This window comes from Sarcophilus harrisii, chromosome 6 (assembly GCF_902635505.1).
Source record: "Sarcophilus harrisii chromosome 6, mSarHar1.11, whole genome shotgun sequence".
Classification (NCBI taxonomy): domain Eukaryota; kingdom Metazoa; phylum Chordata; class Mammalia; order Dasyuromorphia; family Dasyuridae; genus Sarcophilus; species Sarcophilus harrisii.
The window spans coordinates 117,900,009-117,922,603 of NC_045431.1; the positions used below are offsets into that span (position 1 = coordinate 117,900,009).

General features: G+C 36.5%; 1 protein-coding gene across 3 annotated transcripts in view; it reads right to left on the reverse strand.

Annotated features, from left to right (window-relative positions):
- Nucleotides 1-22,595, reverse strand: part of ACSL1 (acyl-CoA synthetase long chain family member 1) — a 91,896-nt gene that overhangs the window by 50,303 nt on the left and 18,998 nt on the right. For all 3 annotated transcript variants that reach the window (XM_031942125.1, XM_031942123.1, XM_031942124.1), the window contains exon 2: nucleotides 13,344-13,570. In XM_031942125.1, the coding sequence (XP_031797985.1) occupies nucleotides 13,344-13,538 (195 nt within the window). In that variant the 5' untranslated portion in view covers nucleotides 13,539-13,570. The remainder of the gene's footprint in view (nucleotides 1-13,343; nucleotides 13,571-22,595) is intronic.

The window sequence follows — 22,595 nt, forward strand, 5'->3', positions numbered from 1 at the left end:
TGGTTAATTTTATTTTATAGCATCATTTTCATGCCCACTCTATTCTAAACTGACAAAATGACTTCACTAGAAAAGTCAGGAAGAGTTTCCTGACCTGTTCCTAGGATAATCATCTAATGCTTGATCTCTTCTCACATGATATATTCACCAAATGCCACTGATTCTTATGGGATAACATACACAAACACATAGCAAACCAAGAGTTTTCTTTTTTGGTCATAAAGGCATCTCAGAATGGATTTCCTTAATAAGAGCTAGCATTACATAGCATATTATTAAGGTTTGAAAAAAGGAGCTACATAAGTTAACTCATTTGATCTTCATTTGATACCTTGGGTGGAACCTGCTCTTATACCTATTTTACACATAAAGAAACTGAAGCAAATAGAGGCTTGCCCAGGGCCACAGTCAAGATGCAACTCCTGTCCTGACTCCAAATCCAGTACTCTATCCACTGATACCTGGCTGCCTCTAATTTCCTTTCACCTACTGAAATTTCAATATCACATGGTACAATGATTTGGAGTTAAGAGAATTCTGATTCAAACTCTGGCACTTGATACCTGCATGAGTAACTTTAGTCAAATCATTTTATCTCTCTACACCATAGTTTCCTCAGCCATAAAATAAGAAGGTTAGACTAGATGATTCTTTCTAGCTCTAGACCTATCTCCCTCCTCTTCCTATAGAACTCCATTTCCAAAAGGGCTACAGTCCAACACACCTTCATTCTTATCTCTCTTATACTGTGTCATTTCTCACTGAAATGTTTCATGGGTGATGACAATGATGATGCTTTTGAAATACAGGTATTCAGCAAGTATGGCAGGTAAAGGAGATCACAAGATCATAAAATCACAGACTGGGAATGGAAAAGAGACCTTGAGGATCTTCTAATGAAATATTCTAATGCACTAATGAGGAACTGAGATTAAGGTTTAGAACCTGCAGAAGGTCATCCAGCTACTAAATCTTACCATGCAACACAAGCTATAACAAATGAGTCTCAAGAGATCAGCCATAATTCTGAAATTGCTTTCAGCCTTTGTTTTCCTGTTTTTGAACCAGTCCAATGATCATTTCACAGACTAAACACCCCATCACTTCAAATCAATCATTTTCTTATTGGGGAAGTCAAAAGAAATGAAAAGAATAAATAGAGAGGAAAGACACAATAATTTCAGTTAGTTCCTCAAGCCAACTTATACTTGTAATTGGACTCCAAGTAAAATCTCAAGTGAGAAGACTATAGTATAGTACTCAAATCTCCAAGGCTGTCTTTTTTTCAAGTTACTTATGATTCCATTTCTCTGACATTATGACAGAAATAGAAAAAAAGTAAAGTAGTTAACAAAGTTGATCTGTTGATTTGCTTTTGTTAGACTATATTCATTTGTTCCAAGGGAACAATGTGGGGCGGGGGACAGGAAGGGAGAAGTTGGAAACTGACAGTGATGATTTTTTTTTTAAGAGGAAAGAATGCCAATAAAATAAAACAACAACAAAAAAGAGGGGGCAATACTCATCATTTGATACATCTATCAAGTCTTTCCAGCTTCATAGGATTTGCCACAACTCATACTTTGCTGGCATAGCCTAAGAGCCAAGAAATACCTCTACATTAGAGGCATCTGAAGAAAAAACCCAACAATTTATAATCAGGGCTCAAGTGGGAAAATCCCTTAAATATTAAATGTCTTTGAAGATTGATTTTTCTCCCTTTACTGATCATGATTCAATCTATGATTTCCCATCTCTCTCTGCCATGAGGACTTTTGAAGCTCTCTTTACTTATTTTCCACCTGTTGTCCCAAAGAATGACCCAATTCATATGTCCAACCACTTGCTGTGAAAGGAAATGGATCAAACATTTCTAATTATGCATCTGTTCTTTCTCCTCCTTACAGACCACTCTATCCTTACAGACCATTCTATCATAGTAAGGCAATAGGCATTACCATCTCCTACTCCCCTACCTTCTTACTCATTCATGGAGTTTTAGCGCAACAAAACCCAGAGATCCATGAATATGCCAGAGCAAGGATCTTAACTCATTCAGAGCAACCTAAATCCTGATAATAGCATAGCATAGACCCTCCCACAGCATTGTAGAGATTTGTTTTGGGGGCAGAAGTTGTTAAATTGTTCCTTTTTACACTTTGAACATTAATTGAAACTGGCTTCTAAAACCAATTTAGAGAAAGTAATTCAGTTGTTAGCAAGGTAGGAATGGAAAGGACATTTGGGTATCCAAAGACCCAAGTTCAAGTCTTATCTGTGGATTGTACTTCCCATGTGAATTTAGGAAACTTTTAAACTTTTTAAACTTTCATATAAGTTTCCTAACATATAAAATTAGAGGGTCGGATTAGATGACCTTCCAGGTTTTAATTTATAATTCTACAATGCATTTGGTATTTATGTACAGGTACACTTGTTGCAGCATGTGTTTCTTTAAAGTTGCATCAACTGAATTTGTTTAATATCAAGTTTAACCTTCACTTCTTCCCTAAATTTACAATGTGAATTTAGAAATACTTATTTTTCTACTGTGGCTATTGAAGTAGAACCCCACAGTGAATCCTTGTGTAATAAAAACAAACAGCTCTTAATTTCTTGTTTTTACAAATTCCTAAACCTCAAAATCAACATTTGGATTCAGTCCTAAATTTCAAAGACAGGAATTATTTCTTCTCCTACTGATGTCAAATTTATCATTTACTTATCGTTATTCATTATGCATCTTCCCATACAGGTTTCACAATACACTATTTAAAAAAAAGCTGTTCCAGAAGGTTTCCACTGAGTTCTAGTTTAAATAGTTAAGAAATCACTTGGCAAAAGTTTGAGAAATTCTGTCATTAACATTTAAAAGTTCTCTTAAATGGACTAAAGTACTTGACCTTACATTTAAAATAAATATTTATACACACATACATTTTAAACATGTTGGTTCCTTGCCAGTCTTTTCCTTAAAATAAAAAAAACAGTCCCCACTCTGTGAAAATCTGAGCTTCCCTGTTCCTTCCCATAAAAGATCCTCAGAAATGTGTTCATTCTATTCAACATTTATTAAGTACCTAATAATTATTAAGTACACTAAATGAGTCACTAGGGAGCCTGGATCTCTCACTTTTTTCCATACTTACCCCAATCTAAATCCAAGCTTTAGTTTCTGAACTATTTTTCACCACGCTGTCACCTCAGAAAGGCAAGGCAGTTGATTCTTAGGGTTAAAATGTTAGGGGAAAGGGCCTATGAACTTGGATGGGGAAAATTTTGTAACTTTATTTTTACCAATCTTTAGCTTCCTTTGCAATCTTATGTGTTTTATTTTATATTTAAATGTAAACATAGTACTAAGAAATGGTGGATAGGTTTCACCAATCTGGCAAAGAATTGTTAAGAACCCTTGGACTAGATTATCTTCAAGGTCCCTTTTATTTAACTTTAGATCCTACTATCTGAACCTCAACTAGGACAGGGTACTGGCCTCTTTCCCATGGCAAGGTTGCCCGCAGACAGATTATATAAAGCAGACTAGAAACACTGGCCCAGAAATAGGAGCTAAATTGGGCTTCCTGCTATTCAGCTGCATTATTAGGAGTGCAAGAAAAAGAGCCAGGAGGAGTGAACACTGTCACTTAAGGGAAAGTGGTTACCCGGATGGCTTTCTCCAGGATCCATGCTAGGAAGAGCCTCTTGCAGGATGCTGGAGATGTTCAGGAACAAGATTCTAGTTGGTAAACACCTTCCAAGCCCTTTCTTAGTGCCTCTGGTGGACCTGGGCCACTAAGGTACTCACATCTTTGCTGATCTTCTGATCTATTCTATATTCAGATTAGTATAGTGGCACAGGGCTTTGGGATGAGTCTTTTTGCCACATCAACAGTTGGCCCCACAGGAGAAGATGAATAATTAAGGATTGGCAGGTGCCTTTCCTAGAGTCTGGTACAAAGGGATAATGAATTGACTTGGGAGTGAGAAAGACCCAGATCTGAATCCCGCTTTGGCTGACCAGCTGTGCAGCCTTAACCAGGATCCTCTCTGGATCTCAGTTTCTTCATCTGTAAAATTGGGCTCTTAGATCCCATCTAGCTCTAAGTCTATGCCTTGTGAAATAAGAGGCACAGTACCTGATGACATGTAGGAATTGGGATTTATAAAGCATTACTGTGATGTCATCAGTTTGTCTCCACCACTACCCACCCTACTTGAATCAAAGCCACATTCCTCCTCTGTGCATGGTTCCCCTTGACTTTGAAATTCTTCTTCAAAATTGCTTCCTTCGGTCACTAAGCCCATTCTAACCTATCCTCTTCTATCCCTACTCTCTTCAAATCCTCACTTCTTCCAGGACTAGCTGTGGGTAACAATGTTTTGTGCCAATCACAAATTTAAACATGAGCATAAGCAAGTGCGGTACTGGCTTTAAAGCTCCAAAAGCCAGCACCACACTTTTGCTTATGATCATGTATTTGAAGCACAGGAAATAGACAGTAAAACAAGCCACTATCGATGTCTGTACCTCTACCAAGGTCCTTGGGTTTCCTCCTGCAGAGTCTCCTAGGTTTTGTGTAAAACCCAAGGTTCCTACCATGGAAGTCATGCAACTCTGTTGTGCAAGATAAGCTATGCCCATGAACTGGTTTTGCACATTAGACAATATGGGTTTATAACAGAAACAAGGTCAAGTCACAAGTATGAACAAAAGGTGCTTGGTAAAGATCATCTGGCTGGGTTTCAGGTTATTAGTGTCATGCCAATAAACTTAAGCCTCTTAAACTGGGAGTCTCAGAGGGTGGAACAACTTTACTTAACCTGATCACAACCCCATATCAACTTTCCAGAAATCTTTGAAGCTTTGAAAAAATTTTCTACCTAGCAATCTCTTCACCTAGATATTTAAAACAATTACAAGTTTTCAATCAAGTCCTTACAATTCCAGTAAATGTTTTAAAAAGAATTTCATTTTCTATCTCAAATATTTACCTTGTGAAAATGTCATCTCAATTCCTTCTCTACAGCCTCCTTCCTCATTACCTAATCCACTTACCCATTTCCATCAAGTATCTACTGTTAGCTCATTGGGCTATTGATCCTCTAAATGTAGTATCTAAAACCAAACAAGAGTAATTAATCACATCTATATTGATATCCTCACTAGAAATTGTGGTAACAAGACAAAGAAGCTAAAAGGAAGGATGCCTAACAGGTTCACCTTGGAAAGAGAAAGCTTCATTATGTGACCATGGCCAGTGAGAAACATTTCATGGGAAACTCTGTCATTGGGCCTTTTAATAATTATGATAAGCATATGAAAGGGGACAATCACAAAGAAATTTGCAGTGTAAGTTGCACTGATATCTGTTAGAAGATGAAATAGAGAAATTCTATAAGTAAACACAGAATTTTTCAAATTACTTCACTGTGTAACTTGAGACTTGGTGATTTCAATGCATAAGAGGGTAGGGTGGTAAAATATATGGATCAAAGACTAAACTACAGAGAAGCTTCACATCTGAATATCATGAATAATTTCTTAAGAAGAGAGCTGGGAGGTACAAGAATAAAGCATTTCTCCCAACTTAACAGGAAAAAACAGAGAAGATCACCACCAATGAGACTGTCTGATCACCAAAGAGAGTAAGGTCAGCATTAACACAAATTATCAGAAAGGATAAAGATCAGCTGGCACAATATGCAATTACCTATTGACCTATTCAAATAATTTACTTGTTTACTAAAGTCTAAGTAAAGTCATAACTGTTGGTTAAAATTCTTAGAAAAGGGATGGCCTAAAAAAAAATTCAATCAGTGCCATAAAAAGGAGTCCAAAAAAAGCCCAGAAATAGACTCAACTCTTTAAATATTTACTTGCCGAACAAAGAATAGCTGGCCAACATGAGTTTAGGAAACAAATTCATCTGCAAAATATTAACAGAAGACAACTGAAGATTATATGCAGTACTACCAAACAAAATGAAAGAGAGAGGAAGAAGAGGAAGAAGAAGAAGAAGAGAGCAAGAGAGGGAGAAGGAAGAAAGAAAGGAGAAAGTTTAAAAATGCTTATAGTAATATCTAATTAAGCCTGATTATTCCCATCATGCACACTTAATAGATAGACATCAGTAATTACAACAAACCACCTAGACAGAAAGAGGAAATAGATGAATCTGTGAAACAGAGCACAAGCCTGGCACAGAGTACAGATGAGTGAGTTCTATTACCTGGATAGAATCTCATTCTCTACTAAAACCAAAATAATTAATAACTTCTTGACTTGCCTTAATAATAGTTTCATCTTTCAAAAAGAAGAGCTACTAAGGGAAAATTCCATTCTGTATCTTACTTCATCAATGAGGAAAAGCAGACCCCCTTTGTCTTAGAATTTGTGAGAAATGGAGAGAAAAATTGGCAGAATCCAACATGCACCCTAGATTTTAGGAAATTATATTTCATGGGCTTTACAGGAAGGATGATTGTAATATCACACACTGAAATTCCCCTAGGGGAAGTCAGAACAGGAGGGATGAAAGGATAGGAATCTCTAAGTAAGGGGTTCTTAACATTATTTGGGTCCTATACTTAAAAGATTGTGCTCAGTTCTAGATATTTAGATTTTAGAAGGATACCAAATATCTAGAAAAGGGCAGGCAAGGAAAGTGGAGCACCTTAACTTCATTACAGATCATACCAGTTTAAGAGTTTGTGATCCTGACCTCAGAGAAAAATCAGGGAAAACAGGATAACTGTGTTTGAGTAGCAAAGAGAAAGTTTAGGCTTAATGTCAAGAAAAACTTGCTTCTCAGGTTCCTGTATACAAGTACTACAAATGTGCACATTTACAGATATTTATACATTTGTACAGATATACACAGCAAAAGATGTTCATGGATATGGATACACACATACAGTGTAGATAGAAAGGAAGCCAAGAAGGAAGTCTTTCTTAACATCAAACTTCTCTTGTACACTTTTATACATGCTTACCATACAGGCATACCTTGGAGATATTGTAGTTTTGATTCCAGACAACCTCAATAAAGTGAATCACACAAATATTTTAGTTTCCTGGTGTATATAAAAATTATTTTTACACTTTATGCAGTTTATAAAGTGTGAAATAGTATTGTGTCCAAAAATAATGATATATCTTAGTTAAAAATTTTGTATTGCTAAAAGAAAAAAAAAAGCTAACATCATTTGAGCCTTCAGCAAGTCATAATATTTGCTGGTAGAAAGTCTTGCCTCCAAGTTGATGGTTGATGACTAAGCAAGGTAGTTGTTGGTGAAGGCTGGGGTGGCTGTTGCAATTTCTTAAAATAAGACATTATGGCAATTTCTTAAAATAAGACACAATGAAATTTTCTGTATGGATTGACTCTTCCTTTCAGTTGAACATTTGGAGGCCACTGTAGAGATATTAATAGGCATAATTTCAATATTGTTGTGTCTTGAGGAATAGGGATATTAGAGGAAATGGAAGAGATAGAACTGATGGAGTAGTCATTTAATCATTTCAACACTGATCAATTCAGTTCCCCATCTTCCATGGATATGATTTGTGGCTCCCCAAAATAATTACAATATTAATATTAAAGATCACTGATCATAGATCACCATAAGAAATATAATTATTATTGTAAAAAAGTTCAAAATATTGTGAGAATTACCAAAATGTGACACAGAGGCACAATGCAAGCACATGCTGCTGGAAAAATGGCACCAATAGACTTGCTCAAAGCAAGCCTTTAACTTGTAAAAACAAATAAATAAATAAAAAAAGGCAATATCTGCAAAGCACAATAAAACTAGGTACACCTGTATATAACTTACATATCTGAGGCATATATGTACTTATACACATGTGCCAGTGTGTAAACACATATATGAATAGATACACATGTGCATATATAAATTTTCTGTATAATATTTACTTATATTTATACCTTGTATGTATTTAGACATTTAAATGTTGTCCCCCTCATTAGATAATTAACTCCTTAAAAGCAGGGATTGTTTTTGCCTTTCTATATGTCCAATGTTTATTAGCATAGAGTCTGGCACGTAATAGGCTGTTAATAAATGCTTATTTGTTGACTTAGCAATGAAAGCTTCTCAAAAGTGTGTGTGCTGTCTGAGAAATGAGTGGGTTCCACCTCATTTGATGTTTTAAAACCCCTTGTGAGGGAGGCTGCAGGCAGGATAATGATTTGGCTGTGGATAGGGCAAAAGCAGAGGGAGAACTAGAAGACTTCTGACTTCTCTTTCTAGTCTGTGAATTCTGAGAATGATTTGAAGTTATGGTCATTAATAGTTACAGATATTTGTTTTTTGCTTTTTTCCCCCACACAAACTGCTATTTGTAAAATGAATCTTCTAATTAAAGTATAAGAATAAGACCCCTAATGGCTCATTTCTCACTTCTAGGTTATGCATGTGTGCATGTATGTATATATTTACACATGACATCTTCAATGAAAACAAGGGAAGGCTCAGGCTTATTGCCCACAGGTCTCTTTGCTAAAAACCCTTCCCTTCTGAAACTCTGGCAGGGATTCATTCTTTTAAGACCACTAGCAGAAATGTCAAGACCCAGTGAGAAGCAATGCCCCAGGTTACACAACAAAATCCTGGTATGATGGGGGAAGAACCAGGTCCAGATTCTAAATATCACACCCCATTGGATCTCAAATAAACTGCTGACTTTTCCCAAGGGATGCTGGGTAATCCAAGACAAGAAGAATTTCTCTACTTGCTGTGACCCCTATAACTCGACTCTAATATACAGCTATCATTTTGGTCTTCTTCAAGTATGAAGGACAACAACTAACTGACCAATCTACCACCAGCTTGACTGGATGCAGACAGGAGACAAAGAGTATGTGATATTGACCAGTTTACTGATTCCCCCCCCGCAAAAAAACCCAAACCTTTATATTTTGTATTGTGTCTCAATGTCCTATTCATGTATGAGTTAAGATTACACAATTATTTCCTGATAAACCATAAAACTTTGTTCCACAATCCAAATATTATTATCAAGTAAAGCATGAACAGATAAGACAGGGGCTCTAAAAGTGTTCATTAAGGATGCCAAGTACAATTCAGGGCAGCTAGATGGCACAGTAGGTAGAGTGTCTGAAGTCAGGAAAACTCATTTTCCTGAGTTTAAATCTGGCCTCAGAAACATATTTGTCATGTGACCCTGGGCAAGTCACTTAACACTATTTGCCTCAGTTTCTTTATCTGTAAAATGAGCTGCATAAGGAAATGGCAAACCATTCTGGTATCTTTGCCAAGAAAATCCCAAATGGGGTCATGAAAAGTCAGGCACAACTAAAAAATGACTGAGCAAGAACACTAATAACAATAGAAAATGAACAGCTTCTTGCAGATGACAAAATTCAGTAGAAGCTATTATTTGTGGATAACATAGACACAATTAGCAGGCTGGACCTCCATGTTGGCATGATAAAATTATAGTTTTAGAGCCAGAAGAAGTTACTCAAAAAAGGACCCTAATAATTCACACAGAAAACAATAAATAGATAAAGAATAAATACTGCACAGATTATGACATGAAAGTGGATGAGAAATTCATGGAATTAATCCTTAAAACCAAACAATCTTAACAAAATCTGAGAATGGCAAATGAGCTAGAGACAGAATTTAAATTAAGGAAGATGGGCTGGTTTGCATCTAGCAAATCAGATGCACCTTTCAATGACCCTGACTTGATCCTGCATTTTCTCCATTTTTTTTTCTCAGAAATATGGCTACAAATCATGAAGTTCTTTTCAGAAGACTAAAAATGTCCCTATCCTTTGAACCACCTTCAAAGTTACATGATAGGTGTTATCAGGCTGTAGTACATTAACAATGCTATCCTGGGAAGAAGAAATGGGGGCATGATGGGTAGAGTGTTGGATCTAGAGCCAGAAAACTCAGAGTTCAAAAGCTTTTTTAGGAACTTACTAACTACATGCAAGAACATGTCCCTTAGGTTCCATCTGCCTCCATTTGGATACATGGCAACAAACCATAATACTTATGACTTTCTCAATGACAGTATGGACCATCATCTTCCTCCTTTACTATCCAAGTGACCATGGAGGAGTTCTCCCTTTATGATTAGGTCACCAACACTTGCTATTGCATCTTCTCACCATCTCTAATCCTCTGCTTACTGGAAAGAATGCGCTGACTCCTGGTCTATTATGTGCTTATGCTAATAGCACTTGTATGCTTCCTATCCTTTCTATCCATTATAGATTAATCTTAAACTTTCCATTTCAGACCCTTCCTCAGACTCCTCCCTAGAATATCTGACTCCTGCCTTGATCTCACGTTCCTTTCTCTTATCTTTACCTGATCCTGCAGGCCTTCCTACACTCCCATTCCCAGGCTTACTCAGTCTGTGTTCACCCAGATCCCCTTCAAATCTGAATCCTTTAATTGCAACATCCTGATGCGCTGAACACCATGGTGTCCTTTGGACCACTGCGGTGGGTCCAATATTTTTCTTAGCCATCTAATGCAGCAGAAGTGTAATGACTGTGCCTTAAAACATAAATGGAGATGAAAGCTCCAGTTTGCTCATATGGTTTCAGAATCATTCAATTAATTCTAATGATAAAAAGAATTCTATTAATTCTGTGTCAACTAAAACTAAGAAGATGAGAACATAAATGCAATAGAATTAAACCATTGCTTAGTTCAGGCCTAAGATTTAGTCCCTCAATTTGAACAAGTCCATCATCTTTACCATAGAATAGGGCACTGCTGACATCCTCCTGGGGACTCTGAGGAAGCAATAGGAACAAGAAACTTTGGAAGGTACAAGCTTAAAGTACTCTTTGGGAATGACTCTCCCCATCCCCTCCACAAAGGCAAATAGCCAGTATCTTGCAATAATGTGATCAAGTAAAATGAGAAAATTAATTAATATTACTACCAGACTGGACTGACAAAAAAGTCATAGAACATGGTTACATTGTTCCCATTTATTGGCAAATGAGTTACAAATAAGCAACATTTTGGGTCATGAACTTGGATCCCTCACAGCAAGAACCTCAGAAGCACTAGATTAATCTTATGCTGGGGTACAGCTATCAAAATGTTTTTTAAACATACTCACAGACCCCTAAGAACCTTTATACCAAAATGAATGCTATTATAACAATTTTTAAAAAAGAAGACATTTGCTAGTCATATCTTTTATTACATCTGCAACAAAAAGTTTTATGCTCACAGTCATTTGCAAATAATTTAGTAAGATTTAAAGAGATTCTGCATTCCCTCATGCCCCAATTAAGACTGAAGTTACTATTCTTCTCTGTATGGGTTAGGATAAGTTGCTTTTAATAGATTTTCAAAGTTTCACTTTAACAACCAACAGTTTTTTTTTCTATTTCCCCCTATGCTACTAGGTTATAGAAATGCTTGTTTTATAATTCTTAAGCTCAGAATATAACAAATTAATTTTTTTAAAGAGAGTTGAGTTCTATATGGCTATCATGCTCAGACCAAGATTTCAACTGATTTACACACTGGTCTTTTGCTTTACTTGAGGGACACATAAGGCAGAAAATCAACAGCTTTTCCTTCCACAGTAGTTGGGTCTTTTTTTTTTTTTTATCATTTGTACAAGGGGTCTTGAAGTTGCAATTTTTAGCTGTTTTGAATTCAATCTCAATATAACAATCCAAGCTATAAGTATAGTTAAGTCTTGATGTGAAGAAGACAGATGGGGATGCATTAGATAGAGCTGAATCCCAAATATAAGATGTATTTAATACACAAATCAGAATTGATTTCCTCCATTCATACCTTCTAATGGTTGGGTAGCTTTGAAAGCAAGAAGACAATATGTATAATACATAGAATTCTAGTTGTAAAAAATGAAACACCTTAAAACACATTATTGACTGTGGAATACTGAGAAAGGGAGCCTGGGGACAGAGGAGCCAGGAAAAAAAGATAAAACCAAGGACTCAGGGATTTGATGAAGGGGTAGTTTTCATGGCAAAGAGAGCGGACCAATATTTCTAAGCATCTGCAGCATGATAAAAATCCTATTTAAGACAGACTGGTCTACCACATAAGATCTACTTGTGTTGTGTCTATAGGTCAAGTAGGAGATAACTCTTCACAGGTAGGCTCTATTTTAACCTGAAATTCCACTGAGGAGGGAAAGGGGCTCTAAGTGATAGGGAAGGCCAAGAGAAACATGTGAGGCAGCAGAAAGAGCATGTATATGTAGCAAGAGATTGTAGAATAAAAGGGCTTGGATTCAAATACTAGTTCTGCCCTTATTAGACAGCGAGGTGGTAAAATAGATGGGGTCTGAAGTTAAGAAGAGCTGAGTTCAAATCTAGCCTCAGAGACTTACTAGGTATGTGAAGCTGGGCAAATCATTTAACTTTCCTAAGGCTCAGTTTCCTAGACTATAAAATGGGGATTGTAGCAGCACCTACCTCTCCCAGAACTATTGTAAAGACCACATGACGACATATTTCTAATGTGTCTATCACAAACTAAGGACTGTATAAATGTTTATTCCCTTTGTGATGGATAAGTCATTTAATCCTTCTGCTTGATTGTGTCATTTGTAAGTGATGTGCCAGACAAAGGATCAGAGTTCCTGCCACCTCAAAATTGATGATTCTAGGAATACTCTTCAAATCTTGTAAACCAGGCCTACAGAGATATAGGTATAGAGAAATAGATATGAATAGATATAGAGATATATACAAATTAGAGATATAGAGATAGATAAGGATATGTAAATAAATAAATAAAAATAGATACAGAGATAGAAATAGAGATAGATTTGAATAGAGATATAGACATAGATATGAGCAGATATATGGATATAGATATAAAGATACAGAGATAGATGTGGATATAAAAATAGAGATATCAATATATAGAAATAGATAGATATGTACAGATATGTAGAAATATAGACATGACTAGAGATAAATAGATATGGATGTATAAAAATAGAGATATGTAGAAAGAGAAATAGCTAGAGACACATAAAGAAATGGATGCAGAAATAGACATGGATAGAGATATAGAGACATGTATATAGATAGAAACAGAAATACAGTGATAGAAATACAGAAAGTTAGAGATCTAGAGACATATGGAGATACGATATATGGAGATAGAGAGCTGATATATATAGAGACAGATATTTGTCTACATTTTGGCCCCCACTAGCAGGGGGATAAAGTTTATGCCTCAATCTTCACTAAGTGAGGAACCTGACACGGATATGTACAAGTCCCATGTGTGGGATGACAGCAGCCTGACCCTGATCCAGAACTCACCTCCACTTCCACTGATTGCATGGACAGGTCACATGGTGGTTTCAGAGCCTTGGGTCTTGTAGCATACCAGAAAGTTGTGAGTGCAGCAAAAGCTCCGAAACCCATTAATGTGTTTGTTGGGAGAGAACGCACATATTGTCGGAAGTCCCCAAGTTCGGGCATTCGAAAGTAACGAAATAATTCGTGTGCCTGCATTTTCCTGTTGTAATTGTTCCTTAGGCCAGATTCTGTGGGGGAAAGAAGATACAAATTTGATATTTCACAATCTGACTCCATTTGTGAGTTCCAATTTTATTTATAAGGTTGGACTAAATGATCTAAAGAACCTTTCCAGCTATAAAGTCATAGACCAAAATCTAATTGAAGACAGGCCCAACATTCATTATAATTACTTCAAATCCTATAATTCAAATTCTTTCCAAGTAGACTTTCATTTTCCTACCAGAAATTAACAAAAGTACTTTCTTAGTCTTCAGACAAATTGAGAATCAAACATTTTCTTTCCTCTTGAATTTAAGACCATTTTTTAAAAAAGAACATTAAGGAAATTTTGTACTTAGTAGTAAATAGTTCTTACTCCATGCTCAAACAAGTTGTCTATTTTTGAATCCTGACTTAGATACCTATTAGCTGTGACCTTAGACAAGTCATTTTATTTCCTCTATTTCCTTTTTTACAAAATGAAGATGATAATAATACTACCTACTTCACTGAGTTTTGATAAGGAAAAGTGAGATAATGCATATTAAGTGCTTTGCAAACCTTAAAGTATCACTGATATTACGATTATTTTCCCTAATCTTTGTTCATCCAGCATGAAATAGTCAAACAATGGTCAATACTGAGATCAGTGTAGGCAAATAATAGCCAAGTGAAACCTCAAGTTGCCAGTTTGTCTCTATTCTTCTGCCCAAATGGCAAAATAAAGTGATCTGAATTTCACACACTCCCCTAAGCTTAGGCAAGCATCTCTTCTATTTTCTTTCTGTTTAAGATGTTTAGGCAGGAGCCCCTTTGAGTGGCTGGGCAAATAATAGTGAAATTAAAAAAAAAAAACAGTCCAATTTATAGAATCCCCATTTTCATTCCAGTCTTAATTATTTCTGCACTCAAACTGAAACTCTGCTCCACTCATCAAACTGCTACTTTCATGAAATATTCTTTGATTCTACCAACTGGAAAGCTTTCAAAATTTAGCACACATTTGCACCTTTCATTGGCTCTTAATTACAAGACAGAACATGATGTTTGTGCCCACATCTTATCTTCCAGAAGGTCTGATCATATTGTCCCCTCCGTCCTACCCCTAAACTCCAGACCTCCTTATGTCTTTTAAAAACAACAACAAAAAAAGACTCTTCTATTTGTTATCATACTCTCTTTATCACTTGGCCCCTTTTTAGCTTTCTAGCATTCTAGTACTCTACTTATCTCCTTCAACTCAGTAAATCATCTACGCTAGCCTACCCACAGTTTAACATACACTCTATTTCTCATTTCCATATGCCTTTGCATGGGTTGTCCTTCACCTTAGAATGCATTCTCTCTCACTGACTGTCCAGCTTCTTAAATTGTGGTTTGCAACTGTAGTTCTTATAACTAAATGTGGGAGTCACGAAATTATGACTTGTTATCAGTAAATGTTTGATTTGTATATCCATTTTATGTATTGGGATTATGTAAAAATTTCTCAAGCAAAATGGAGTTGAGAATGGAAAAAAATTTAAAAAGCCTTGGTCTACAGGAAGTTTTTCCTCATTCCCTAGCTGCCAGGGTCCTCTTGCCCTAATCAAGTAAATATTTATATGTGTGCATGATTAGACTATGAGCTCCCTGAGAGCATTTACTATTTCGTATTGTTTTTTGTATTCTTAGCACTTAGTAATTGGTACATAGTGAGTACAGAATAAATACCTGATAATTTTTTATTTCATTTTTGTACCCTTATTACCTAGTACTGGGGCCTCCTAAAGGTAGAAAATAAGTTCTTCACAAATGGTTAGACTGAATTGAAATTAATAAAGAGACTCGAAAATAAATTAGGCAAATTTTCAAAACTTGGCTTTGTTTTCGTTTGGTCTGATCTATGAAGTGCCCAAGGAATTGCTGGGGTCTACTACTATTCATCCACAAGTCAAACATTTATTATGCCACTGCAGAGTACAAAAGTGCCTGCAACATTATACTAATCTTGTTGAGATATACACACAGGAAGCAGATTAGCAAGCAAGACAATTTACAATAAAGTCCAAAGTTGTAAGATACAATTCGAGAACATTAGAGCATATCACAAGGTGCTAATTGTATAGTGTTAACAATCAGCACATTTGTAATTTAGAGAATTCCTGATGGGGCTATGTCCTAAAATTTCAGTCTACTATACCAGCAAAAAGAGGCAGAATTAATTAGCATGCAATTCATGTGTTTGCTAGTTTTGCTGAACTGCTTCCCCTTTTACCTCATTTTAAAAAATCATATTGTTACTAGGGATAGAAAAGGATTCATTTGGAAATGAAGGGGATTTTAAAAGCTATCAATAAAAATAAAAATAAACAAATAATGTGAAACTTAAAAGTTCTTTCCTAGCTTCTGACACCTCTCCCCCCAACACTGGCTCTGTTTTTCTTAGGCTGATGGAAAACAGAACACAAGTTTAAATGTTTTAGCAGTAGACAGTTTTTTTTTTTTTTATAACAGTTGAATCACAAGATTCAACTCTTGGCTTGACCCCATTTAAACCTAAGTTTACAAAGTCTTTCCCCCAAAATAGTATTTGGTTGCTAGAAGTAAATTCAAAACCTACATTTCTGGTTAACAGAAAGCTCCTATCATCAAATAGTTCCTGCATTTTATAATCCCCCCCTTCTTTGTTACAGTAAGCATTTTAAAAGGCAAATAGGTAGACTTTCTATAGCAAACAAGGAACAGGTAAGCAATATTTTTTCAATAAGCCTTTTAAGAGACCACCACACTTAAACAGTCCCCAGGGGCTGATGCCCAGGGAGAAAACTCAGCACATGTAAGAACAGAAGGATGGATGGAGCTTAAGGAATATTGATGTCAGCTCAGCTGGCACTTTCCTAAACCTCCAAGGTCTCTCAGGGCATTAGTCACATGCAGAACCTCTAGCAGCTGCCCACTAGGCTAAAGGTAACTAGCAGGCAAAAGCTATACTTGACTTCTCAGAGGGAGGGGAGGAATGAGCCGGCAGCAGTAAAGAAGAAATCACCCCATAGTCCCACCCACAAAGGATGAGTGATACTGGTTACAGTTTTCCTTTTGCTTGGCCTCCTTTAAAAAAAAAGAAGAAAAAGAAATGACAATGAGCATCTAAAAAGAAATAAAATTGTTGCTGGTGAGCCACCTTTCTTAGAAACAATGTAAAATGTATTTAAGCATGATAAACATACTACCAAACTGTAAATTCAGCAATTGTTGGTGGATGGTTGTTGTTTTTTAAATATAGAGAACGACTTTTTAAATTACTTGTAAAGAACTGACATCTATTCTTCATTCATTTCATCCTCATGTATTCCTCTTTATCATATAAAGTGCAAGAAGTGCCAGATCAATATCTGGTGTCAGAGAACCTGGGTACAAACCTTACAAATGATGCTTATGACCCCAGTAGCTTTAGAGTACTCCCCTGTCCTCCTTGGCCTGTTTCTTTCATTGCAAAAGGGGAGTTTGCATTGGACTATTCCTAATGTTTCTTCCAGATCTAAATCTAGAATCCTGTGAGCACTGCACGGGGCAATTAGAAGACTTAGACTACAAACCATGCTGTCCCAGTAACTGGGATCAAAAAGTTTGAACTTGACCATCTCTAAAAAGGGCTTTTCTTCTAGCTCAAATATTCCGCGTACCTACATTATCTGACTCCTCCCAACTACCCTGGTAACATTCCTCTGAAAGCATTAAAGGCTTGAATAGACTAGCAGAACACTCCCTCCCTACCCTGCAACCAAAAAATAAAAATAAAAGCCAACAACAAAATATTCATATGCATACACACACACAAACACACACACACACCAGGTACTAAAACTAAACCAGTTACTACAACTAAAGACAAATTATGTCATGTGAATTTAGGTTATTCAACCAAATCACAATCCCAGAATAAAGCTGCATAATTATTTCCTACATTCCTCCTGAGATGAACAGTCATGAGCAAAGTTGATCAGACACCACAAATTTCTATTTTAAGCCTTTGGGGTAACAAGAGTAACCCAACACTGGAGCACAACATATCAGAAAGGTTAACACGTCCTTTATAACATCCAACACCTCTTTAAAACTTCAAACTACTAGAGGAAACAAGCCCTCATACCTATGCTTCTGAACACGAATTCCCTGATCTCCATCACCAGTTTTACCAGCTCAATTCTCAGTTTTAATCTGTGATGTCAATTTGCACCAGTTCCTTTAATTCACAAACTCCAAAGAGCAACGATTCATTTAAGTCTGATAGCAATAGTTCCTTATCTAGTTATGTGCCATCATATGTTCAAAAGAAATGAAAGAGCTTTTTATATAGTTCAAGGAAAACAAACAATTAAGAATTTAACAAATAAGGAAAAGAAACTTTGCAATCTGATCTTACCGACTGTAGATAGCCAGTGTTCATCTATCTGAGAGTGGCTTAAGTTCGACCTAACACCAGAATTTTCAAGCTTACAGAGCACTGCTAGACAGATACACAACGACCTCTAAGTATGCGGGAGGTGAATGTGCAGGACCATCTTCTTAAAGCTTCATTACCAAGATTCCCAAGCTGAGCCACGGCTATCTCTTAACTGTTTGTTATCAGAAACAGAAAGTCTGCTTTAATTATCAGCCCAATGGCATTTCAATTCAAACACTCTATTCAGGGAAGACTGCAGCTACTAGAATACCAGACTCTCAGCAAGTTTAGAACTCTGGCACATATATCATTGGGCGTTTACTAAGAATATAACTCAATCAGATTAAAGGCTTTTCAGTCGTGTGTTCTGTGGATGCAGGTTGGCTGATAGTTTCTCCTTCCCATACCTACTCCCCTGCTCCAATCCCACAATGGGGTTCCTTCAGTTTAGTTTTTTCCTTTGGATTTCTTATTTGTTTCTACCCAAAAATGACAGAATACAATGATGGGCTGGTGAATTCATCACAAAAACAGAAGAAAGCAGTCATAAAATGACTCAGTATTAAAGAAATGTGCATGGACAAATCTATTAGGTTTATTAGACAGATAGTAAATAGAGTTAAAAGCCAAATTCAGGAGAACCAATCCAATCCTGGCTATTTTACTATAGGCAGTATCCTAATTTGTAAAAAACAAAACAAAAAAAAAACTGACAATAAGTATTATTTTATATCATTTAAAATTTGTGACATCCCATGAATTTTCTTATTTCAGTCACATGCCATCTCTGTGAGGAAGGTATTTGTGATGTTTTATCAAGAGGAAGCTACGATTTGGTAGCTGGGTGACATGGTGGATAGAGTAGAGGACCAAGAATCAGGAAGATCTGAGTTCAAATTCAGGTAAGCAACTCTGTGCAAGTTCCTTAATAGATATTATCTATCTGCCTCAGTTTTTTCAACTAGAAAATGGGTATCATAAAGGGATTGTTTTGAAGATCAAATGAAATAATATTTGTAAAGCCCTTAGCTTTACATAGTGGATGGCACATAGTCAAAGTATTAAATGTTGGTTCCTTTCCTTTTTCTTGACAAGTTGAAAGGACTTGCTCAATGAGATCACACAATGAAAAAAGGTAAGTTGGTCAGAGACAGCATTTTATTAAATGCTTATTGTGTGTGCTTATTATGTATTATTAAATGCTTATTATGTATTATTGCTAGGTACTGTGTTAAATCCTGGAAATACAACTATGAACAAATAGTCCCTGTCCTCGAGGAGCTTATATTATAATGGGGGAAGACAAGACTTAAAGGAGAGGTGGAAAAGTCCAGAAAGAGTGAAGATCCTGATATTTTGTAAATGATATGATGTCCTAAATGATATGTTTCCTAAAGATTTCTAGAGTCCTTTCAGACTCTAAAATTCTGCTTCTATATAGTCACTGCTCCTTCAATGAAAATACCCACAGTTTAATTCTGCTGTACAATAGATTCTCTTCTCCTTGAGACTAGGGGCAAAGGGAACTTACAGCAAACAAAACTAGGAAAATTTATTGTGGCTTTTCTCCATGAGAAAAAAAAAGAAAGGGGAGAAAGAGAGGCCAAAAGAGAGGAAGAGTTCAAAGGTCACAAATTAACACGGGGTAGTGGACAGAGAAGAGCAGCCAGGTAGTAGAGTGGCCTGGAGTCAGAAAGTCTCATCTTCATGAATTCAAATGTAGCTTCACATGCATACTAGCTGTGTGACCCTGGGTAACTCACTTAGCTCTGTGTGCCTCAGTTTCCTTTTCTGGAAAATTAGCTGGTGAACGAAATAGCAAAATACTCCAATATCTTTGCCAAAAAATCCCCACAAAAACCCTCTAAATGAAGTCACAGAAAATTAGATACAACTGAAAAACAAATAAACAACAACAATAACAAGCAGGTTTCTGAGCCAGGAAGACCTGGGTTCAAGTCAAATCTTAAACATATATTGGCTCTACAACCCTAAGAAATTACTTAATATCTTAGTACTCTGGGTATCTCTCTAATGGTAAAAATTTCAGAGAACATATTTAATTCATATCTAGCATAGAAATATATGTAGCATTCTGTGGAACAAAAATTTATTTTAGTTCCACTTTGATGGAAATGCTCTGCCTTAATGTCTAAACATTTTTCTATACTAAGTCAAGTCTAATATATTTAATTCCAACTAAAATCTCACCTTCTACATTAGATTGTAGGCTCCCTGACTGTTTTTTTTTCTTGGCATATAGTAAACACTTATTAAACATTTGATTGATTAATTGGTAGAAGGGGCTTTCTTACCTAGGAAATTTGTATGCCAACAAAATTAATGCTCTAAGTATAACCCCTGTGATTAGTTGTACAGATATAGATAGATATTTATTTTCAGTCTTCATAGATAGATAGGTAGATAAAAGAATGAAGACTATATTCAGCATATATATACACACTCACATATTTGTGGGTATATATATTTATATGTATGTATAAACACACGTGTATATACACATAATTTATGTTCATAGATATATACATGAAGGCTGCTACTTACATTCACATTTTCTTGCTTCGGTGTCATTCATAAATCTAAGACAAGAGAGCTTTCTCTCTTTTTCTTTCTCTCTCTCTCTCTTTCTTTCTCTCTCTACTTATACTGTAAAGGTAAAAGGCAGAAATCACTAAATACTTGCCTTGAACAAACACACACAAATAGTGTGGCACTATTCCCCAGACCAGAGCAGCAAATTAAGAAATCCTTCCATCTTTCCTTAACACAGCAAGCCAAGCTGGCATGAGGCTTCCATCCTTTGCTCCACCTACTCCGTTCTTCGTACAATGGCCTATTGACAGAAGGCTGAAAGTGCCCCTTTTGTCTGCCACCAGCCGGGTAGAGTTGGAACGTAAGGGAGGGAACAAGGGAGCAGCAGGCAGACCGTGGGCTTGCTGTTCTTTCAATTTGCTAGCAAAGAACACTCTCAAGCCCCGGGCTTGTGCTTCGTCACCCTGCTGTGTGGCTGGCAGATGACCTAAATCAGGGTTGGAGACTGTTGCTTCTTGTACTAAAAATGAGCAGTTCAGCAGGATCATTTGAAAGGAGGCAAGGGTGGGTGAAGAGCAGGACAGGACAAGAGCAGTTTATATTACACTTGTTCTTTACATAGATATTTTTTAAAAAAAGAAAAGAAACTATGATATTCTATTTGGCTAATTAGATCTCTTGGGGGAAATAAACACATATTATACAATTCAGGTCTAGAGAAGCAGAGAACTCAGCTTTCAGGGAGCCAGCCTCAAAGCCAGAAGGCCTTTGGACACACATTATCTGTGTGATGAGCTCTCCTCAATTCTCTGGAAGTCTTAAGTGCAGAGAAGCTGCTGACGTGATTGGTAAAGGAATTTTCATCACCTGAGAGTTCTCTGTAATAATGAAAAATCACAGGTCCTATCTTATCCCTATCTTGGAGGAGCAATGTTCTGTGGGGTATAAAGTGCTAAACTGTTTCAAAGTTCATCTCAAATAATTTACTAGGTTTATGATCACTTAATCTCTTAGGGACTCAGTTTCCTCATTTGTAAATGGAAGAGTTTGGACTAAATCATCTCTTAAATTCTTCCCAAATCTAAATCTATGATCACATGTCTTCCTAAGACTATGCTGGGTGCTTTCTACACAACTTCAACAATGCCAAAGTCGACTAGAAACAGATATCTGTGAGCCACAAAAGGAATTAGAAAACTACAAATTAATATTATCTGTAATACTGCATTTTACTTTATTTTGTTAAATATTTCCCAATTATATTTTAATCTGGATCAGCCTTCTAGAGAGTTTTAGCAGCTTGCAGTCAATGAATTCGACACCTCTTCATTACATGATGGTATATGTCTTACAACCCTCCCCCCCCTTCCTCCTTCTCCATCTCACTCCCCATGTCCTCCTGTCCTCAAAGGGCACAAGCAAATACACACACACACACACACACACACACCCCTACCCCTACCTTTTTTTAGAGAGGACAGTAGGGATGGAAAGTCTGGATCTGGGATTTTATTCATGTAAGGTGTTCCCAGTGAGGGAACTTCTTTTTTCAATATAGATCAGCAACTGTTGTATTACTCATCACCTACCCAGAAACACTTGGCCAAGGTCATTTGACCAGTGACGACACACTGGTCATTTGACAAGTGACGACACACTGGTCAGGGACAATATTGGAACTCACCTCTTCCTCACTTCAAGTCCAGTTTATCATCCACTAGACCATACAGCCTTATTCTATTCTATTTTAATACATTATATTCTAAGAAGGAAATAGTTCCTACATAGGAGGCAGGCAGGCAAATTACTCCCATTAAAATACTCAAAAGCAAGCTTTTACACCAAAATTGAGCTAAATAACTTCTGGCTGAACTTTTGAATGTTCCTCTTCCTCTCCCCCCACTCCAAAGAACCCCCAACACTAGACTTAATATTTTTTAAATGCTAATCCAAAATCTGAGCTGCTTCACCAGTAGGATCTTGCTTTCAAAATCTAGTCAGGTTAAATATTATTGACAGGTATTAGGAGATATAAAAGTATATCTGCTCATAAGAAGATTAAGGTCTATTCT